This window comes from Pseudorasbora parva, chromosome 1, assembly GCF_024679245.1.
Source record: "Pseudorasbora parva isolate DD20220531a chromosome 1, ASM2467924v1, whole genome shotgun sequence".
In the NCBI taxonomy this organism is placed as follows: Eukaryota; Metazoa; Chordata; class Actinopteri; order Cypriniformes; family Gobionidae; genus Pseudorasbora; species Pseudorasbora parva.
The window spans coordinates 6,708,396-6,731,710 of record NC_090172.1 but is presented as its reverse complement, the minus strand read 5'-3'; the positions used below and the strand labels follow the sequence as shown (position 1 = coordinate 6,731,710).

The following is a 23,315-nucleotide window of genomic DNA, read 5'->3' as shown; positions in this document are numbered from 1 at the left end:
TCCAAAGGACAGTGCTCTTTGACAGTATAATGTCCCCATCACTGTACTGGGGTGTTAGGACCCACACAGACCACAGGGTGAGCACCCCCTGCTGGCCTCACTAACAACCAGCAGCATCCTGTTTTTTCCCAGTTGGTCTGCAGTCCAGGTACTGACCAGGCTCAGCCCTGCTTAGCTTCAGTGGGATACCAGGTGATATGGCTGCTAGAGAAACTCACAGCGAAGTTTGAAATACCTTTGCAGTGATATTCTGTTAGCAAACATCCCAAATATGTCCTATTATAAAATTAAAAAATTAAAAAATAACAACAGTGAGAAAACAGCAGTTAAGAAAGCATTTGATATATAAATATGTTTAACGCTTTAAATGCATGAGGGATTTGCCAAGCAATCTTACATCTTTGGGTCTTTAGTGACCCGGATCTATATCTGACATGGATAGATCTCTACCTGTCACGATAATATATAAATCTCCTGGTATTAGAGTAACAATAACAGTAGAATAAAATAAAGCATATTCTGTTATCTTTTGGAGCCTGGAAGGGTTCAGATTGAGCAGATGTTTTATACCATCATCATATGTCCTCATCAGAGCTCATTTCCCTGTACATTCAGCATCTGGCTCACACTCGCGATCTCACGCATATTCTCAAAACCATCAACCGAGATCATTTTTTAACTTCTTCAAAATCCATATTTTGATCGCTGACAGCTACTTCACCAGATCCAGCATCAGGTGACAGTGACACTAATATTTGATTGTGTTCAGTACTTGCTCTGCTGTAAATCACTGAGCCATTTCAAGTTTTGCAGATTATAATTATTAATGTTTGGTTTTCTGTCTGAGGTAACTATGAGTGAAACATCACTTCATCATTGCATATCAGACATTGCCATCTTGTGGAATAAAGATGAATTGCACTTATTTCCTTATTATAGATTAATTTATTATTGTGCAGAAAAAAAAATGTAGTCTTGCACACCTCTGGTCTTGAGCAACCGTACACAATTTTGACAAAAAACTAGTGGAAAAAAAAGGCATTCAATTATAATTTTGTTCTTGTTATATTGTTTAAAATTGATTGATTGAGGATACTAAGAAATTCAAACTTTTTTTAAATGAATGAGGAGGAGGGTAGTGAATATGCATTTAAGGGTTAAGTCATGTCACGTTTATTTATATAGCACTTTATACTATAGATTGGTTTAAATCAAACAGCTTTATGGTATTGCCTCAGTGTCTAGAATTACACTTCAATTTCTACTATAAAGTACACTTTACTACTATAAAGCTCACTTTACTACTTTAACAACTTAACATCTGGTACCTTTCCACCTGGATTTGGCCTACACAAATTGAAAAGCTTCCCATACATGCATACAGTGGGCTAAATACAAAATTTTGGTGTCATTTTCCAGGAAACCCTTTGAAGTTACATAAGACACTGTTAAAAGTGATACAAATGTAAATATATGTTTTCTAAGCTATAATAACCTCCCAAAAAATAGGCGCTTTTTGATTATTTTTTGTGCATACATTCATTTTTGAAAGTGTTTAACTCAGGCCCTGTGTGATGTAGGACCCTGCAGACAGTTTGGGCAGTTTCCACTAAATTCTAGAAAATAGTGGAAAAAAGAAGTTTGTCTGTGTCATGTTGTATGCAAGATCTACTCAAATGGATCTGAAGGGAGGACCCCCCAAATCCAGGCGGAAATGGTACCAGAGCAATTTAGTGTAAATACATTACTTCGTCTAAAACAAATGCCAAAGTGATGCATATCTCCAGACAGTAGAGACTCTAAGCTTTCAAATGGTACCACATATGACGTCATAGCTCCTCCGCAGACATTTAAAATTTAAAGTATATATATATGACGATGTCATTCTGGACCCTGTTAGCACAAACAGAATCAGGCCAAAATTAAGTTTGTTTGCTTCAGGAGTTGCTTCGGCTTTCTAAAGTGTGCTTTATAGTAGTAAAGTGTACTTTATTGCTATAAAGCACACTTTAGCAAGCTGTTTCAAACTCCTGAAGCAAACAAACTTAATTTTGGCCTGATTCTGTTTGTGCTAACCAATGTGAAAGTAAAAGAGACATGACGCCAAGTATGGTGTCCCATACTCAGAATTGGTGCTCTGCATTTCATGCATCTAAGTGCACACACACAACAGTGAGTACTGAACACACAACCAACCTGAACACACACTCAGATCAATGAGCAGCCACAACTGCCCAAATGTCACAAATCAATAGTCGCACACACACAACCTCAGTCTTTGGCTGTTTCTCAGTTACAAAAATGCAAAGAATGGACATGCGTTCTCATGGAGAATTTGAAAGAACGAACGCGGAACACAAGGACACAGAACACATCCTTGAATGTAGAATTGAGATGTGCTGCGATCTTGTTGCTCAATATCAAGAACATCCGGGGACTTTCATTGCGTTCTTGAATATTGAAATTGAACCTTGACGGTTGAGGATGACGAGAACACAAGGTTGTAGTCTGACACTTACTTACCTTGCCACTTACCTGCTTCCTTTGATACCACTGTTGTTCCCTCAATCCTGTCCAGGTCACCATCCAGTCATTCCTTGTCTCCTCGCTAGTGTGTGTGTTTGATCAATAAACCTGTAAGGCACAATTTACATTACTATCAAGACTGCCGGTACTGCACTTCTCTCTATATCGATCATCTTACCTGTTTTCAGACTGTGTTCCTGCTGCTTCACTAATAAACTAACCTGTTTGAACTGAGACATTTCTTTTTTTCACAAAAGTTTATATATATATATATATATATATATATATATATATATATATATATATATATATATATATATATATATATATATATATATATATATATATATATATATATATATATATAAAATGTATGTATGTATAAAATACATATTCATCAAAAAATGTTCAGTCTGTTATGGGTTGAAAGCATGGCAGCATACAGTTTACGCCAATCGACTCTGTTTTGACAGGCTTTGAAAGAGGTGTGTGTGGAAAAACATAATTACTCCATACCCTGTAATTACTGGATGTGTCTTGCTGGCAGCAACATAAAGAACTCCTTCACATCTGATCGCATCTGTTCTTTTCTCTCCGTGGAGCCAGATTGCTATTGAGTACCTGGGTCTGAAAACGTTGAAAACCCACTTGTTATAAACTCCAGTCTGCAGAGAACATCAAAACATTACCTGTCGTTGTAAAATACCTCCATATTTATTAAAAAGATCTTGTTTTTCGAATTGCCTTTTGCCTTTTGTTTGTAACTCCTGGTGTTTTCCACGTAAACGAAAGTCTAAAACAAAAAAATAGTCAGCAAAGTTTCCTAACCTTCAGAAAATGTTCTCAGGAGGTCAGACTAAATATTATATTTATGAGGATTATGAGGATTGCAGTTTTGCAACTCTGTTACTAAAATTTGGAACATGTCTAAATACATATTTAACAACGATGCCAACCCAAGGCACTCTTCTTCAAATTATTAAAAAGCCTTTATTTAACTGGCTTTTTCATAGTAGAAAATTTAAAACACAAACCAAACACAGCCTTCTTCAGGATTAAATGCATTTATTTAAAATAGAAATCTTTTCTAAATAACAATATGTATTTACTATCACTTTTTATCAATTTAAAGGAAGTGCATGTAAGGTTGTGGCCAAAACTGGTACTGCAGTCACTTTCATATTACTGTAGAGCTCTCCGCCTCCCCCTGACTTAAGGTTGCCAGATTGGCTGCAGGATCCAGGAGGAACGTTTGTAGCTACAGCTGTGGTGACTAGAGCAGAGCTGGCAACCCAGATGCTGACTTTGTGATTGGTAGATAGGTGGAGGGCGGAGCTTCAGGCCAAAACACAACATGTCAATATCAATATCATTTGAGGGCTGAAGAACAACTTTAAAATGACAATATCCTGGCCGGACTACTGTTGTCAGTGATACAAATATTTGAAATTAACATGATTTCTTAATGTCTAGTGACATATCAGGGTCATTTTATGATTAATTGAAATACATTTCTTTCTAAGTACATTGAAGTTCCCTTTTATAGGCTAACCTGCAATGTAACCAGCAAAACCCTATTCCCATTAATTCCTGTCAATTTACATTTCATGTTAATTCCCATGGAAAGTTTCCAGCCATAGTATAAATACATTTGATGTAGGTTGGCTAATTTTATTAATACTTTATTTAATAACTTGTTCATGGGATTTGTGAACAGAACACCTCCACATATTAACGTTTGTGTTTTATTTGTTCCTGCAGGTGCAAAAACATGTCTTACCCATCCAACCTTCCACAGGTCAGTATAGTCTTCATCTTTGTGAATGAGGCGCTTTCAGTCCTTCTGCGCTCCATCCATTCGGCCATGAACCGAACCCCCCACCACCTGCTCAAAGAGATCATTCTGGTAGATGACAACAGCAATAACGGTAGGTTTACACACAGCACAGATCACTTAGCATGTCCGTTGATTGTATTATGCTTGCCCTTAATGAGAAACATCGGTGTAACTATACTTCCTGCGAGACTGGAACAAAGCTGCAGCAACCACATGCATTTCCTTTTAGTTTTCTCTTATGTTGGACTAGCTAGTTCTCAATGTGGGGCTTATAGTCTTAATAATTACCGCTGTTTGGCTTCTCAATGTTCTGTCTTTAAGCTAAGCCTTCCGTCTGCTTAATTAGCTGCTCTGCTCATTGGATTAAAGTGATTGGTGAAAGAATACTAATCAGATGAAAACTGAGAAATATTTACCCCAGAAAGATTAAACCTAAGAAACGTGATTTCCCCGACACCATGTGCCTCATGCTCTGGACTAATGACGCATTTAGTGGATTCGTCTGCTAGTCTTTAATAGGAATGCTTCCTATTAGAGACTAGCAAACATAGGCTACTTGCTCATTATTGCTTTTTTTCCAGCAATCTTTTTATGTTTATATATGTGTATATTGTGGAAAATAAATGGTAATTAATATATATATATATATATAATAATATATTTAATAATAATAATAATAATAATAATATATATATATATATATATATATATATATATATATATATATATATATATATATATATATATATATATATATATATATATATATATATATATATATATATATATATATATATATATTTATTTTAAATAAATGGTAATTTATTATTACATTCAATTATATAAAATGTGTAATATATTTAATTTAAATCGGCCGTCTTCCACTTTCGGTGGTGAAAAATTTGGTTGACAACTACTCAAAAGACCTTATACATACACAGGTGACGTTTATCCATACGCCCCAAACTGTTGCTCCCTGGATGCTTTATTCTTGTTTGGCAGGACCGTAACAAGCTTTGACTACCTTCAGATATTATGCCTCCTGAAAAAAGAAGCAGTGTTAGGGAAAGTTACTTTTAAAAGTGATGTGTTACAATATTGCATTACTCCCTGAAAAAAGTAACTAATGGTTTGTTCACACTTGGCATGTTGCCCTGCTGCGATTGCTCTGTTAGTGTGGTTCATTTGAATAAGTGTGAACGCTGCCATCTGAACCCTGGTGCACACCAAACAAGAGGACCGAGACCGCTGAAAAGATGAGTCTCGGTCCGCTTTTAAACCAACTCTGGTGCAGTTCGAATGAAATATGAACGCAACACGGACTGAAGACAGGACGTAATGTCACAAGATGCGACTCTTAAAAGGACTGAATCCTCAAGAAAACCTGTTCCTTCTCGTCATAGTCATGATGTTGCCCGTCACAGTTCGGTACAGGCGTCAGAACCGCGTCTCCTCACAGCAGATCTTTGTTTGTGTGTGACGGAGGGATTCCTGACACTGTTCTGACTCCTTTACACATTATACAAACTCTACATAAGAAAATTATTTTATATTTACAGTAGTCATTAAAGGGTCATGAAACCCCAAAACACTTTTTTTGAGATCTAGAATTACACATCTCTGTCACATCGCATGTTGGGTGGTTCACGTTCTCTTATCACGTCGGCGCGTTGTTCATCTTGCCAAACAGCGTGCATATTTGGACAAATATAGTTTTATCACGTTTGCAAAATATTTCGTCATGCAGAATAACATTTATTTTCATTTCTCACTGAATTATGCTGGTTTGAACTTTGAAGAGCTGAATGATTTGCGATCTCTGCTGCACGCCACTCATAGCTCTCTCATTCGCTGTACTCATCCCTCATTTAATCTCTCTGTGGTAAACAATGCCAACGGGAACCAAGAACATGTCTCAGAACCGCTGTAACTACTGCTGTTGGTATCGCTAATCTTAATGCACCTACTGACACTCCCCTATTTATGCAAACCATTCCCTCTTTCCACACAATACCATCCCACCTTTTCACACTCGACCACTCCCCTTTTAACAAGCTTTTTCAAATCGAAGGTGTGAAAAAACACCGCTGCAGCAGGGGGGTTTCATGACCCTTTAATTAATGGGTTAGTTCACCTATAGTAATACATTAAGTCATGATTATCTGTGCATTAGTTAAGCATGAATTAATGCATATTAGTAGCCTGACAAGCCAGACCCACATCAAGATGTTTGGTCTGGAAACTCACCATAGACAGGGCTCAATCCGAGGGGCGGGATAAACGGTTGTCTTTCAAACTCACTCTGCACGCGATAGGATAGCGCTACACCAACCAGAGCAACGAAGGTGAAGCAGAGCTCGCTGACTGATTAAACATTCACCGTATCCGGTCGGCTAAACTCTGAACACATCTTCCCTTTTTAAGAATGACTTCAGTGCCGTTCTTTGTTCTTTTCTCAGAGAAATGCTTAACTCCAAGTCTTCCAGAGTCGCGGTCAAAACTGATTCGAAAGACCGCCGTTCGCCAGTTTCTGTGTTTACTAGCAGCACGCAAACGCAACTCGGCCGTCGTCATTATGGCCCCGCCCACCGACTCTATACACGACGTGATTGGCCCGTCCAGATTGTGAGGAATACAGCTCAGAAGGGTATTGAGAGTTCCTAGACGACACTTGCGGGCAGATTAAATGTGCTGCCACTAGGGTGCGTCTAGATTTCTAGGCTAGCATATTAGTGCACCCGTATTGTAATGTGTTACCATATAGCCTTTAAGGTTAACTAAAATATACTTTAACTTTAATTTCAAATAACACTACAGTTAAAATCAAGTACTTTATGTGCTTTAGTATTAGTTAACACATCAAAATTGGTGTACTACTTTAAAGAACAACAAAAGATTATTAAAACAATGATTTAAAATGTACTTTAAAGTAAATCTCAGAATTTGACTGTTACAAAGTGCACTTATTAAAAGTTTAAGTGTGTTAAGAAACATGATCATGAAAGTCTCTTTAAGTACAGTTAAAGGGTTAGTTCACCCAAAAATGAACATTAGCCCATGATTTACTCACCCTTAAGCCATCCTAGGAGTATATAACATTCTTCTTTCAGACAAATGAAATGTTCCAAGCTTTATAATGGCAGTGAAGTCCATAAAAGTGCATCTATATCCATCATAAAACTGCTCCAGTATAGTCAATACTTTTATTTATTTAATTTATTTCATTAATATTATATTATCGGCAAGAACATTATCCCTGCACAAGAGGCGTGATCAGCGAGCATTATTCAAATGACAATGTACGCAATTGGATAGTCCTTCAACCAATCCGACCACAAGAGGCGTGATCAACAGGCAACGACCCATTGCTTCTCTATTTGTCATCGTGTTAAACACGGCAATGGCACGCCAGGTGGATAAGCCAGTCTGTGATTGGTTCCTGCAAAAGTGTAACAGAACCAGTTGCTGGGCAAAATCAAATCGCCGGTTTACCCAGTATATCCTTGAACATCTTCTTCCAACAAAAATAAAATAAATAAATGCTGTCTTGGATATTTTGTTGGTGTCATTCCATCCTGTGTGTTAGCTGAAACTGATTTACTTTTGTCATTACGGCTAGAATTGGTAGTCTTATCGCCTCTAACTGTCGTCAGCCCCACGGCTCTGCAGAAGCTGCCAGGTCTTTTCAGTTGTGAGTATCTCTCGAAATCACTTCCTAATGTGAGAGCCACTTCTGTGTTCAGCTTACACTATATTACAGTCCTGCAGACACAATGACCGACATGAAGAGAAAGAGGGTAAAGTGACCCAGGTGACGCCTCACTAATTGTACCATTTTGAGAGCCAGTGGCCCACTCTTTCAGCTGAAATAATCTTGTGAATTCTGACAGCTTTATCTTTACATTCATAGATGAGGGTCGTGAAAGCGGCCACTCAGCATGATACTTTATGTCAACAGAGGGACCAACAGAGAATCTGTCAACCAAAGACAAAGGACAAAGAAAATGTAATCTCGCTGTCTTCAAAACCTGAGAATGAGCTGACAAAATGTCTTTGCCTCTTCAGCAGACAACTGATGATGAATAACCACCTTATCAGAGAGAGAGAGAGAGAGAGAGAGAGAGAGAGAGAGAGAGAGAGAGAGAGAGAGAGAGAGAGAGAGAGAGAGATGACTGCATACAAATATTTCTTTTTTTCTTAAAGCAAAATTGCATAATTCATTTAGATGTATTTTCAGACATCTCAGACCAGATTTACTAACAGCTTGCACTAACGCAAACCCTATTTTGCTGTTAAAAACTACTGTCAGGATGTACTAAAGACACACAGGGAAAAAGGCAAGGACAGGGTTATTTTTGCGGCTGACCTTATTGCATATGCATTTATAGGAGTTTCCCTTTCAGACGTAAAATTTATGTGAGGAGAGTATTTAAATGAATCACGTGAGCTGATTTGCTGAGGTTTGTGCTCGTCAATTTACTGGTATTTGTGGCATTATTTACAGCCCCAAATAAAGTACATCTTAAACCAGACGCTAATTTGCTGCTCTTGGTAGATTGTGTTGATTATTATGGAAATGATCCGGCTGTGTCTGTGTTCATTAATGATGGCACTTTTTTGGAATTGTGCTCTCACGCTAATGTGCCATGTTTAGTAAATCTGGCCCTTTAAGACATTTTATGTTTAGTAAAAATGTCTTTAATTAAGTATATTTATTATTGTAGATAGCTGTGAATTCAAAAATTAAGACAAAAATTTAAGATAAATAGAGCTGCTTACAAAGATGATTCAGAAGAAAAATACTGTATATTGAATTAAATAAGGAATAATGCACGTCCAGCCGGTTGTTACTGAATATATATATCAAAATATATATATATATATATATATATTGACTTGAGTTTAAATATTTTATTAGCTCTTTAAATGTAAAGCTTCAGCGAAGAAAACAGTTGCTAGCAAGCGGCAAATACCACTTATTAATGGCATTTCGCCACATAATTATGGGGATAAGAGATATTGATTTGAGATAACTGTTTTAAAATCCATTACAGTAGCCTAGAAATCTAGACTAACCTTAGCAGCAGCAAATATAATTTGCAGCCAGGACATCTACCAACTATCCATTGGCTTGCGAGCTGGAAAAACTGAACTCTGGTCAGGCCAATCACATCGTGTATAGAGTTGGTAGGCGGGCTTAACATAATGACAGCAGGATTGTGACAGTTCCACGTGCTACTTGAAAACAAAGAAGCTGACGAACAGCGTCCTTTCAAATCTGTGACTCTGGAAAACTTGGAGTTAAGCTTTTCTTTGAGTAAAGAACAAAGAATGGCACTGAAATCATTCTTTAAAAAGGAAGATGTGTTTTGAGATTTGCTGACCGGATATGGTAAAAGTTTAATCTATCAACGAGCTCTGCTTGACATTGCTCTGGTTGGTTGTAGCGCTATCCTATCGCGTGCAGAGGGAGTTTGAAAGACAACCGTTTATCCCGCCCCTCAGATTGAGTCCTGTCAATGGTGTGTTCCCAGACCAAACATCTTGATGTGGGTCTGGCTTGTCAGGCTAGCATTACAGTGTAAAAGTCATCGCAAAATGGCTGCAGCTGTGTTTGCATGGAAAAAGAGTCCACAATACCCATATGGCATAATCAAATAATTGTACAAAAAAAAAAAAAAAAAATGATTTGAGTTTTAACATCTTGGCTTTTAAAAAGGAAAAACCATTCATAGCAATAGTGCTGACTTCAGTTACCCAGATGAGCCTGTGTCATCGGTGTTTACCGGTTGTTATTAGGGAATTACATACCGTTTGATAGCGTGGTTGACCAATCAGAATCAAGTATTCCCCAGAGCCGTTTGATGTAGTTAGTTTATGTAGCATGATAGTCACAGATTTCATCACTGTATGTTTCAAAAGTGCGAAAAAAGGCAAAAAGTTTTAATGATATCAAAATAGCATTTGAGCAATCATATCAAAGAAAATACAGACCTTATATGCGTAGTTTATTGCTGTCCCTGAGATGGTTGTTAACCATTTGTACATGCAGCCAAAGGAACTGCCATGGTACTTTTGTAAGGCCGTCCTGTCTGGGCATTGCAGGTTTTGAGCTGTTAGAAGGAGTGATGGATTGATTTCATGAATGTTGTATTATATTGGTTGAGAGCTTCACATTCAGTTCAATACAGCTTAGCTGTCCCAGCTCCTGGAGCCCATATTGATGTGTAGAAAGATTGGATTATTCTGTTTCTAAAAGCAGGGAAAATGAGGACATCATCCAGGAGGCAACCTAGGTTTCCTCAGAGAAGCAGAGCAAACGTTTATTTACCAATGGGTCTCTGTAAGATTGACAGAGAAGACCTCCGAGAGATGTATTAAATGGATGGATGGATGGATGGATGGATGGATGGATGGATGGATGGATGGATGGATGGATGGATGGATGGACGGATGGACGGATGAACGAATGGATGAACAATTCAAATTGGCCGATACAATTCAAATTCCGACTTATCAATTGAAAGAGAGTTAATTCTTAGGTTTCACCCAACCCTACAAAAACAATTTGCTTATCTCATCAGAGAGAAAGACAGAGATTAGTTTAAGTCGTTTTAACACCAGGGGCTTAATTAAAATGTCTCCTCAAAAGCTCTGATACCCAATAAGACTGCTTACAGACCTTCAACTTGTCAGTCTTCCTTCATATTACAATAGCTAGTTGTGGATTCAGACAAGCGCAGCATTTTGTATCGATTGAAACAAGAAGTGCACTTGAGATAATGGTGATGAAAGATTGATGCTTTCAGTCATGAACAGCTCTCAGATAATGGACCTGTTATGCTTTGTTTTATTATGATAGTATCTCCATAAACCATTACAAGTCTTCACCATTTTTTCCCCAATCAATTGCTATTTGTTCAGTTTGTTAATCAGTCATTTTTGACAGAGATGGAAGTTCTGTTCTAATAAGCTTTGAGGAAAGTTTTTGGTGAGGTTGAAGATAAAGGGAGAATTTTTGCTGTCAAATAAAATCAGAAGACAGATTTCGTTTAGTGTCTCCCGGTTCAATCATAAAACTCATATTTGCAGGCGGGGGTAAAGCATTAGAGCAATTTGTCGAGCCACAAGCTGTTCATATCCAATGTTCTCTGGCTGTTGAAAGAGACATTTTCTTCACGTTCACTTGTGTAATTCCACTATCTCGGTGATCGATGAGGGACACCGTTAGCTCAAGGATAAACTCTATAGGCATGAGCTTGGTTGAACAGAACATCCCACTCAATTGAATTGAATTGTGGCAAAAGTAAGTGACCTTTAGCTTCTGTCATACCTGTGGCCAGTGTCCTGATCATTAAGGGCAAGAAAATAGAGAAAAACAACATTGTCAGATAACAATCACTGGGATTGGTTGATATTACAAGTTCAGTCAATCATCGCCTACACTAGAATCGTTCTCTCTGAAGAACATACTTATTTACACCACCATCTCTTTCTATCAGGGATTTCATTCTTCACATACATGCCCCTAAACATATCCAGAAATATTCTGGTTGGAAGAAATTCTAAAAAAAAATAATTTTAGGTATTATGAGAGAGCATGCTGGTGCCTGTATAATTAATTTTAAAGCTAATATACTAATCTACTTGAACTAACAAAAATCTGAAATAATTTCCCCCATAAACTATAGGGTAATTCATAGTTTTCCCCGTTTACATGCAAACCAGTATACAGATAACGCAAGTAATCAGCGTTGTCATGACTATTTATAAACCGGGTTATTTCCTTGTAGTGCCGTCAAAAATAATAATATCTATATATCTGACTAGAGTTGAGTTTTTCAGATGTTACGTCAGTTGTGATGTTAAATAAAGCGTGCACCACGTCAGCGCGAGATTTACGCCTCATATTATCCCTAATGAAGTTACAGATGTAGTGTTTTGACTGAACCTCTTCTACTTCTACTGCATGAGAAGAGAACACCTCTTTACAATTTTCTGGGTCTTAAAAGAGTCTGCGTTTGTGATATATGTTCTTATTTCATGCAAAACGCTAGCTCGCTCTTTCTGGATGCGTTTAAATCTGCTCTAAGTTTGCGTTTTTGTCACCTATCACACATGCGCACTTCAATAAGCCGACAGAAAGCAGGTTAATGCGTTTACATGCAGCACGAAATCGAGGTAAGTGGCAAAAAAACTACCTGTTCCAACCGGTTTATTCTTACGCCGTTTATGACATTACTCCGATAAAAGAAAGCGGGTTACCGGTTTACATGACCATGTTCATTGTCGGCTTATTAGGCATAATCGGCTTAAGAACGTGCATGTAAACGCACCCACTGATGCCAATTAACAAAACGTTACAATGACAAAATCACTTAAATGGGCACTTTTACATTTCGTTTTGAAACTCAATCATCCACAATCATCTTGTCTGTCTCGTGATGTATGAAATCTGACTCCTGCTGCTGGTGTGTGCTGCGACTCTCGTTCTGCTCATGCTGTATTGAGCAGACATGTTCAGTTTTGTATTGTTCAACTGAACTAAATTATTTGATTACTGTAAAAATCTAAACGCTGTGGGGTGGTGCCGCGGTGGGCAAGTGCTATAACCGGTAGGCGTGACTTGGGGGCGGCCTTGTAGGGCAGCGAAGCAAGTGCATTCTGGGAGTTGTTGTCTTTCATCCATATGAGCCAATCACACATTTTCTGGCTTTTCTCAGTCTAGAAAGTACTAACTTCTAAAATAATTCCACGTTTCTACTACATAAATGACCCAATTTAAATACACATTTATCTTTCCAGCAGTAAAGTACCCCTTTAACACCATGACGTATCAGCAAATTTACACTTACAGTTACTTACTGTAGCATTTAGCATTTAGTATATATATATATATATATATATATATATATATATATATATATATATATATATATATATATATATATTCTTTTTTTTTTTTTTTTTTTTTTTTAGGGCTTCGGGACAGATCTGAAAGTGGAAAGGACACATAATATTAGTTATAGTCATACCTGATTTGAAACTCAGATGGTAAATTGGCATAGCAGGATTGACATTACAAGTTTATAGTTATACAAACTAGTGAAGGGTTCAATTCAATTCACATTTATTTGTATAGCACTTTTCACAGTACACATCGGTTCAGAGGACTGTGCCAAGGGGGGAAAAAACACTAAATCCTGCTATGTGCAGAAAATAATTTTCTACTCAAAGAGTTGATGAGCCATTTCACTATATTACGCTGTTTAAATGTTTTTAAAAACCTTTGTGTACCACTGGGCCTCGTCTGGATGAGTTTTAGTTTTTGAAGTCTTTGTGATCATTTATTTGTTTAAACAGCAACAGATAATTGAGTTGGTGTAATTAATTTTCTCCCTGTCCTGTGGATATACCATCTGCAAAATCATCAAACATGTTTGTCATGCAAACTTAATAGAAAGTCAATTTAGCCTCAGCAAACAGGGAATGAGAAGATTAGGCAGTCTACTGAGTAAACTACACAAACCCTTACCAAAAACTTACTTGGTGGTACTATGATTCGGTGTTGCTTTCAGGTGTATTGCATATTGTTTTTTTTTTGTTGTTGTTTGTTTGCTTTTGTTTTTTTTTACTAAATGATTTATTCAGATACTTGGTATTGCCAAGACACATCTTCATAAAACAAAGAAATCCATTGTCACTGGAAGTTTCTGACGTGGTTTAAATTCTCAAGAATGTTTCAACTGTTCTAAATAAGTATAATAACAATAGATGCTAGTATTAACCAGACCTCCGCTGGGAAGGAAATATGGAGACCTGACCTGTTAGAACTTGAACTGAATGCCTTGTTGTAGAGGAATACATCTGAAAGTAGATTCATTGCAGTCTGGTCACCAGCAATTTATGACACACAATAATGAATACATTTCATGAATTGAGAATCTTTATCCTTTTCACATCAGCATCGCTTCTCGTCAAGATCTCACCTTCTCTTCCACCAGTTTCTTCTCTGACAGGGAGAAAAAGGTGAAATTAAAAATAAATCATAGGAATTCAATTTAACAGTGAAGCGTAACACATGAGAGGGCCCAAATGAAAACTTAATGACACTACGTCTTGGTTTGCATTATATATTTATGTGAGGCACCTTCATTTTGACTTTTTGCCAGATTGTTAAAATGTTATCAATATTGTAGATGTTAGTGTCGTTGACAATCAAACTCAAAAAAAATGATTGCATGATGTTGTTCACTTTATTTAAGTAACTCATCTTGATTTAACACCATTATATCAGGTTTCTGGTTCAAATGTAACTGCTTCATGTTATATTGACATAAAACCGTTACTCTTTGATATAACTTGATGTGTTTATTTTCAAATAACATGATTCAATCAAGTAACCCCAACAAACAGGACTTTCACTTCCCATCATGCTTTGCAAAGGGGCTGAATTTGGAGAGTAAATGTTTAAATACAGTGCTATTTTTTGCTTTTTTAACAAGATGAGAAAATGGAGAGACTTTTTAATGTTTAATGTTGGTATTTAAAGGTTTGTGTTATGTTTGGAGGTTACGACTGTGGTGAAGTGTAGAGCATGTGCTCAGGGTCAGGACCTGCTCATAACAATTAATGTTGTTTGAATAATAAAAACCAACTACTTTGGGCATGCCACGGATCTAACAAAACCATCTTCTGGCTAGCCAATAAGATTTTGTAAAAGGTTTTCTTGTTAGATAACATTTGTAAATTTGAAATTACACTGGATTACTTGTTATGGTTTTTGTTGGATATTCATTTTAGAATAATTGAACTTAATAGCTTTGTACAAAATTAAGAAGGTTAACCTGATTCATTTAAATGGCATTGAAATAACCTTACATAAAAAATAAAATAAAAAGTTACTAAAATAAACAATGTTAATTAAATTCAACATAACCTAATTACATGGAACCAGTTGATATAAAAAAAAGATAAGTAAATCCAACATAAGATTTTTTTTGGGAGTGTATTAAAAGGAAGTGTATGTAAGATTGTGGCCAAAACTGGTACTGCAGGTGTATGATTTCTTAAAGGACAACTCCGGTGAGAAATGACCCTAGGGGTAATTAACATATGGTTAGCGAGTAGATCGTTCTCTGGGATGCGTTTTCATGAAAATCGAATGTAAAGAGTTTTATCTCTAAAAATAGATTAGCTTATAATGCTTGACTATGGGGCACAGGGTAGTGAAATTAAATCGCTAGTTAATACCACTAACAAGGCTCAAAATATCCTCACACTAACTCTGCAGCATAATGAGGGTCCCTACATGCAAACTGAAGCATTGAGAACTTTGTAAGAGTACAAACAGTTTAATAACAAGATACTTTATAAACATAGCGCATTACGCGTTCACGGACAGGCGCCATCTTGGAAAACAGTCTCGACTAATCGATTCACGAGCGCTGTTCTAAGTGAGCTGGTCGATAGGAATTAAGTTTGTGAAATGTAATAACATGGACATTTTTATTTTTATTTTTTTATTTTCTCTGTCGCTTTCAGTGTTTTCTTCCGGAAACAACGGACCATATGAGATTCCAAGTCACAGTTCATCACTTAGCAGAGCTCTCGTCGCTCGACGAGTCGAGACTGTTTTCCAAGATGGCGCCTGTCCGTGAACGCGTTATGCACTGTCTTTATAAAGTATCTTCTTATTAAACTGTTTTTACACTTACTAAGTTCTCAATGCTTCGGTTTGCATGTTGGGACCCTCATTATGCTACTGTGTTAGTGTGAGTCTATTTTGAGCCTACAGTATTACCCAGAAATGTATACTTTTTTTCAGCAATAATGCATTAGATTGATTAGAAGTCACAGTAAAATAATTTGTAATGTACATATAGTGAACATATAGTACATGTAGTATAGGTGTCATGAACTTTGTATGTTGTATTGTCTGGTGCGAGAGCACTGCTTTTCACTCAAGCATCACATTCAGTTCCACATCCTGCTTCAGAACTGTTTCTCTGTTAAAGTGAACAAGATTGGCAGACCCAAGAGTCCATATGAACACACACACACACACACACACACACACACACACACACACACACACACACACACACACACACACACACACACACACACACACACAAACAGACACACGCACACACACACGTACGCACGCACACACACACACACACACACACACACACACACACACACACACACACACACACACACACACACACACACACACACACACACACACACACACACACACACACACACACACACACACACACACACACACACACACACACACACTTCCCTGTGACCAGGGATAATGAGGACAGTCCTCCAGGAGGCATTGTAATGTTACAGCTCTTCCTCTCTCCCTTTCTCTCTTTCTTTCTCCCAGATGAGTTAAAGGAGAAATTACAGGACTTTGTGAAGGAGACCAACGGCAAGCAGCCCGGTTTCATTAAAATGGTGCGGCACAGTAAGCAGGAGGGGCTGATCCGCTCACGTGTGAGTGGCTGGAGAGCTGCCTCTGCCCCTGTGGTGGCCCTGTTTGACGCCCACGTAGAGTTCAACACTGGCTGGTGGGTGATATGAGAGTTCTGGCTATTCCTAGTGCTTCATGGACAGACTGTAATTACTGCTTCTTTCAATTGAAAGAATTTCAATTCTTTCAATCTATATATCCATCCATCCATCCATCCATCCATCCATCCATCCATCCATCCATCCATCCATCCATCCATCCATCCATCCATCCATCCATCCATCCATCCATCCATCCATCCATCCATCCATCCATCTATCTATCTATCTATCTATCTATCTATCTATCTATCTATCTATCTATCTATCTATCTATCTATCTATCTATCTATCTATCTATCTATCTATCTATCTATCTATCTATCTATCAATCAAGCAAGCTGACCTGGTACAACATTGTGATGTGAACACAAAGACTTGTAGCCATTGCTTCAGCCAATGCACTTTTTTTTTTCTCAAATTAGCTTTTTTTAACACTATCGGTTAGTGTAGGTAATGCATTATATTAAAATATTCTCATCAAATAGTTTTGTAAATTCTGTAAATAGTTGCTTTAATGTGTCAGTAACTGTATATCCATTATAATTAGCAGTTTATTGCAGATATGTTTGAATGAAAATCTACTTACAATCACAAATGTTCTGAAATAAATGGGCTTTTTGAAAGGACACCTAGACTTCTCTTGACATATAAGCTTACAGAAGCTACATTTCTGTGTGCATCATCCTCAAATTTGAATTAAAAACATGATCAGACATCCGGTTTTATATTTGGATTATTTTCAGGACTTTAACATTAAAGTCACATCCATTTTTTCCCAAGTGAATAAAAAAAAAAAAAAAAAAAAAAAACATGGGTCACTTACATCAATCAATCAATCAACTTTATTTATATAGCGCTTTTACAATCACGATTGTGTCAAAGCAGCTTCACAGTGTCAAACAGGATAATATTGCGACAAAATTAGATTTGGCTGTACAGTCGTACTGGAGAAAACAGTGATGTTATCAGCTTATTTTAATTTATCATATAGCGACAATGTTGGCAAACATTGTATATTTGTATATTTCCCTTTGTTTACTCCGTTCCGGTGAGTTATTATGACTAAATAAACTAAACTAAAAAGGCATTTTTATTTGGGTATGTTGTTTTCAGAAAATTCTTAAAAATAGGGGCGCAGGTTAAGGGAATAGGTGACAACACTTTTGGACCATGCGCCGGGCGCGCCGATCATTTTTCTAATTTTTCTGTTAAACTAGCAAAAGGGGATTTGAACTGGCACTCGTGCGCTTTAGACCATGTGCTCAGATTGTTAAAATAGGGCCCATAGAATTTAATTCACGCTTCATTTTCAAACTTAACGACACATCATATTCATCCTTGGATGAACGATTCTATTAACTATCTTGAGCTGCGTTTCCCAAAAGCAGCGTAAGCCTAAGTAGATCAAAGAACCATTGCCACCAATAGTCTCTATGATCAATTTAGCTCACAATGCTTTTGAGAAATGCAGCCTTGGTTCTTTAAGAAAATAGATCATATAGATGCCCTTCATCATCAAAAGAATTTCTTCATCTTACAGTTGGCACACCCTGGTTTTGCTCACAACAATCTGACCCAGATATGTCAGTGCAATTTGAATAACACCCAGAATTCCTCTTCCTTTAATCAGCTTTGATGTGATTTTAAAGCTGTACTGTACTGCTCGATTTGCATCTGTCTAGAAGAATCTAAAATCGTCCTAAAATAGTACTGCGGATGCACTGACTGAATGGGCTCTGTTTGTTTGTTATTTAATCATGTTGAGAACACACTGCCTGTTCATGCTCACGTTTTAAAAAATCTCTCTTTTTTTGGAACCAGACATGTTCACTGTGCGGTAAATGATTTTATTGTTATGTCTACAGGGCAGAGCCTATTCTCCAAAGGATCAAAGAAGATAGAACCAGAATTATATCCCCATCTTTTGACAATATCAAATACGACACGTTTGAGATTGAGGAGTACCCGCTCTCCGCTCAGGGCTTTGACTGGGAACTGTGGTGCCGATATCTGAACCCACCGAAATCCTGGTGGAACTTGAACAACAGCACTGCTCCAATCAGGTATTCTGTTCAATACATTTTGGAATGCACATTCATCCATCTACCCCTCCTTAACCCCATCCATCCATCCATCCATCCATCCATCCATCCATCCATCCATCCATCCATCCATCCATCCATCCATTCATCCATCCATTTAATACATCTCTCTGAGGACATGTGTTCTCTGTCAGTATATTTAAATCTCTAATTTGGCTGATATAAATATATATTCAATGGATGTAATTATGTCATGCAAATTTCTAGGAGTCCTGCCCTGATTGGCTGCTTTGTGGTGGACAGGCAGTACTTTGCAGAGATCGGCCTGCTGGATGAAGGCATGGAGATTTACGGAGGAGAGAATGTGGAGCTGGGTGTGAGGGTAAGAAACTATATCATTCTCTACAGGCTACAGGGTAATGAGGATAATGGATTCACTCTTGAAGGATTAATGACTCTAATGGGCCTTCATTTTGGCAGGAGAGTTCAATTTGGCACCATTTACTGTATCCCTTGTCAAAACACATTCTTTTGATTGGGTTGTAATTGTTATGCATAAAGTGCTTAAAATAGTTTTAGATGAAGTTTAGCGAGACAAGATACAGCATGATTTCAGGGCTGCTACTAACTAATTTTTTATTGTTTTATTTTTTGTGTTGTCAATCGATTTATTAAAAGAAAAATATTTTTCTGTAATTAATCATGATTAAAAACATTGGCATTTTTTAAAATATGTTTATATTGTAATTGTTTTACAGGTTTAATGTCAAATTTTAAATATTTGTTGTAATAGTCTTTTTTTTTTTAATTGGAGGCCAGTATCACTAATACTAATCCTGCTACTGTTTTCTCTGTGAAATTTATTTTTTAAACATTGATAATTCAACATTACAGTATAACTAAAAAGCTACCAATTTCAACATTTATTAGGCTTTAAAATAATACAACTTTTAATTTAGGTGAACTTAAAATCTTTACATAAACTGATTATAATAAATGCCAATCTCATTATAACAAATGTAATTACCCATGGCCTTCCTAACTGTTAGACATACAGAAAATAAATAAAGTTACCAAACACCTTTCTTAACTGCATAAATAATAAATTAAATGTAGATGAATCATCATTAAAGATACAATTTTCCCTGTTACCTTTGTTCTTTGATTAACATTAATGACGGACATAATTAGCGCTGCTGTGACTTTTAAGACCTGCCGCTGCTGAACATGATGCGGATCTTCATTCTCAAAAGTTCAAGACATTATTATTTAACTCTTTAAGAATGCTCTTGTGAGAATACTCGTCAAAACTGGCATGTTGGCAAAAATGTGTGTTATTGTTTGTTCAAGCGCAAAAGAGAACAATTCTGCACTTTTTGTGTGCACGAGACTGACGAGCTGTGTGTGTGTGTGTGTGTGTGTGTGTGTGTGTGTGTGTGTGTGTGTGTGTGTGTGTAAGGATGCGTCTCAATCAGCTCCTAGCTTCCTAGGTTTTGAAACAGTCTGATATTGGATACAGGAATGTGCCCTGACTACTGAACTAGGGTTCTGATGGAGACGCTCCCACACAGACAGAAGATTAACAGACAGCGTATTCGCTATGTCCCCTGATTTTCGTTAACTAACCAACAAATAATAAACATAACTTTTTCCATCAGAGGTGGACAGTAACTAAGTACATTTACTTGAGTACTGTACTTAAGTACACTTTTTGAGTATCTGTACTTTACTGGAGTATTATTTTTTCTGGAAACTTGTGACTTTTACTTCACTACATTTGAAAGACAAATATCGTACTTTTTACTCCACTACATTTCTATCTAGGTCGGAAGTCGTTTCTGTTGCAGCTTTGAAAGTCAGTGGATGATTTTTTCCTTCTTTAAAAGGTTTTTTGTTCTTGTTGTTGCAGACAGTCTATCGGGAATCCCTTATAGGGTCATATACATTTTTTATAAAAAAATATAAAACTTTTTTTGAACACTGACCTGTTCATAGCACAATGGAAGAAGACGGTTCTTAGGCTCAAGTGTGTGGACCCATAGCCATACTTTGAAAGTATGTTTCCGTTTTTAAAAAAAATCAAGATTAGTTTAGTTGGCATACACTTGGTGCATGTCTTATAAAATATTAAAAATATAAATGTCTACGAGAAAGACGATGGTAAAGTTGGGAATGGTATTGTTCAGTGTATTGGATCCGTGCATTCGGCCTTAAAGTGACAGCAGCTTTGTAAAGAGCTTTGTAACTTATATACAAGTATTTAAATTAGTTTAAGTTAGTCGTATGGTAGTATGTCAGATGGAGCATCACTGAATGGCTTAAACCATGATGACAGTGTGTATTTATACAACAATAATAAAATAATGCATTGGCATTAAAAAGGAAATGTACTTTTATACTTAAGTTTTACTTGAGTAAAAATCTGTTTTTACAGCTTTCATTTGTAACGGAGTAATATTTGACCCGTAGTACTTTTACTTTTACTCAAGTAATAGAGTTGTGTACTTTGTCCACCTCTGGAAATAGAATAGTAAGCCTAGGGGTGATCCCGAATAGTCGAAGAATCGATGCATCGATATGCAGAGCAGGATTCGACCACCGACCTCACAGTCGAATATTTGTGGGTGTTTTGATTACGTCCGGTATGCGACCCCTTTAAGGGCGCCGCGCCTTTAAAATTCGAACACATTTTCAGTGAGTGTACACATATGTAAGACTGAAAAAACTAGTATATGCCGAAATGTCTGAATGAAGAACAAGGACTCTCTGAGAAAATAAAGGAAATTAGCATCTGAGCTTATTCATAGAGTTAGAGTCTCTGTCCGAGACGACATCACACTGAGTGAATCATCTATGAATGACTCTAATTTACATGCCTTTCCTTTCACATGAAACTTCCCCCAAACTACTGCTCCCACAAACTTGAGATCACCTGAAATGCACCAGAAATCTCTTTGTTACAATGTCAATCCTCACAATGCAGTATTATATGTGTTTGATATCATTTGAAATGTCTCAGTGCGACTGGTACAAATATCTCAACTCCACAGAAGTTAACCAAAAGATAATCAATGTTTTAAGGGTTTAAAGATATCTTTCCTTGGTGTATGGTGGGTGTGGCTTTCAGCCATTTGGCCTTTGGATCAATACAAGTCTTGATCAATGCAAATTCCCATTGTGCACTCGTGTTTACATTTGAAAGAGTTTGTGCATTTGTTTCTGGGTATTTAAGGAAATGTTGCAAAGAGCTCAAGGCTTGACACTTTAAACCGGTCAGCCCGTAATGCTGGATGTCTTAAGATAGCCAGCATTATGTAGTTTTCAGAAGTCAGGTATACATTTCATTCTTTACTTCAGAGTATTTGATGTTATATATGGATTACCTTTGAATTGACTATGTAATTGGCTTTATACATTTACCTGACTGTTAAATAAATTGTTACACTTTTGATTGATTCTGACTTGCTCTGGAATTATTCAGGTTGGGTATAATTTCAACAAAGGGTTAAACGGAATAATTAAATGTGTACTTAAACTATTAAAAATGAATGACCAAATAACCAATTGGCATTCTAACCCAAATTCTAAATTATCATTAAATGGAGTCAGATTAAGAGGAATTGGAATAAAATCCCCTTTTCCCCGCTGAAAAGACGAACGCGCAGCGAACTTCACCCGCCGATCGTTAGCCTCCATTGGGACGATTTGGGCGGCCTTACAAAATGGTGACCAGCCTCCGTGATGTTGCAACTCTCTTACGAGCAACGTCTTTTCAGCGAAGTATTCGATTTTAAAATCAACAAGAGGTTTGAACTTCTCTTTCTTCAGCTGTTCTGGTAAGTAAAATTCTTTTTGCCTTTTTCTTAGAAATGTTTAGGGAAAAACAGACGCATCCCATATAGACACATGAATAGAATGGGTCGGAATACCCAATGTTAGACCGGAACCGCAATCCGGTGGGGTTTAAGAATTTAGATACAATCACATACCAGGGACATGATAGTGACAGCGCAGTAGAGGAATTAAAACTCGTGTTATGGATTTTAAAATATTTCTTTGTCAGCGTAGACCTACAACAACTAAACCTAAATTGGAAAAACATCTTCCAAACTATTTCCTGAGACTCGATAAACATTTGTAAATTAGAGCGTTTTTAAAATTAGCTAAATGCTTTCTCCATTGTTTTATTAGTTGCAACAAACTAGGAACGCACGGTGAGAACGAGCAAACAATAGAATGAGAACTCTAAGTATGTAAACAACTGGAATACATTTGTGATTTGATAAATAGCAAAGTTTATATTTGTTTATGAAAAGCAA

The 23,315-nt window shown here is 37.0% G+C and overlaps 1 protein-coding gene across 1 annotated transcript in view; it reads left to right on the top strand.

The window, feature by feature from the left end:
- Nucleotides 1-23,315, top strand: part of galnt18b (UDP-N-acetyl-alpha-D-galactosamine:polypeptide N-acetylgalactosaminyltransferase 18b) — a 170,122-nt gene that overhangs the window by 78,858 nt on the left and 67,949 nt on the right. The window contains exons 3-6 of the mRNA XM_067412995.1: nt 4,288-4,454; nt 16,767-16,950; nt 18,820-19,017; nt 19,264-19,378. Coding sequence (XP_067269096.1) covers nt 4,288-4,454; nt 16,767-16,950; nt 18,820-19,017; nt 19,264-19,378 — 664 coding nt within the window. The remainder of the gene's footprint in view (nt 1-4,287; nt 4,455-16,766; nt 16,951-18,819; nt 19,018-19,263; nt 19,379-23,315) is intronic.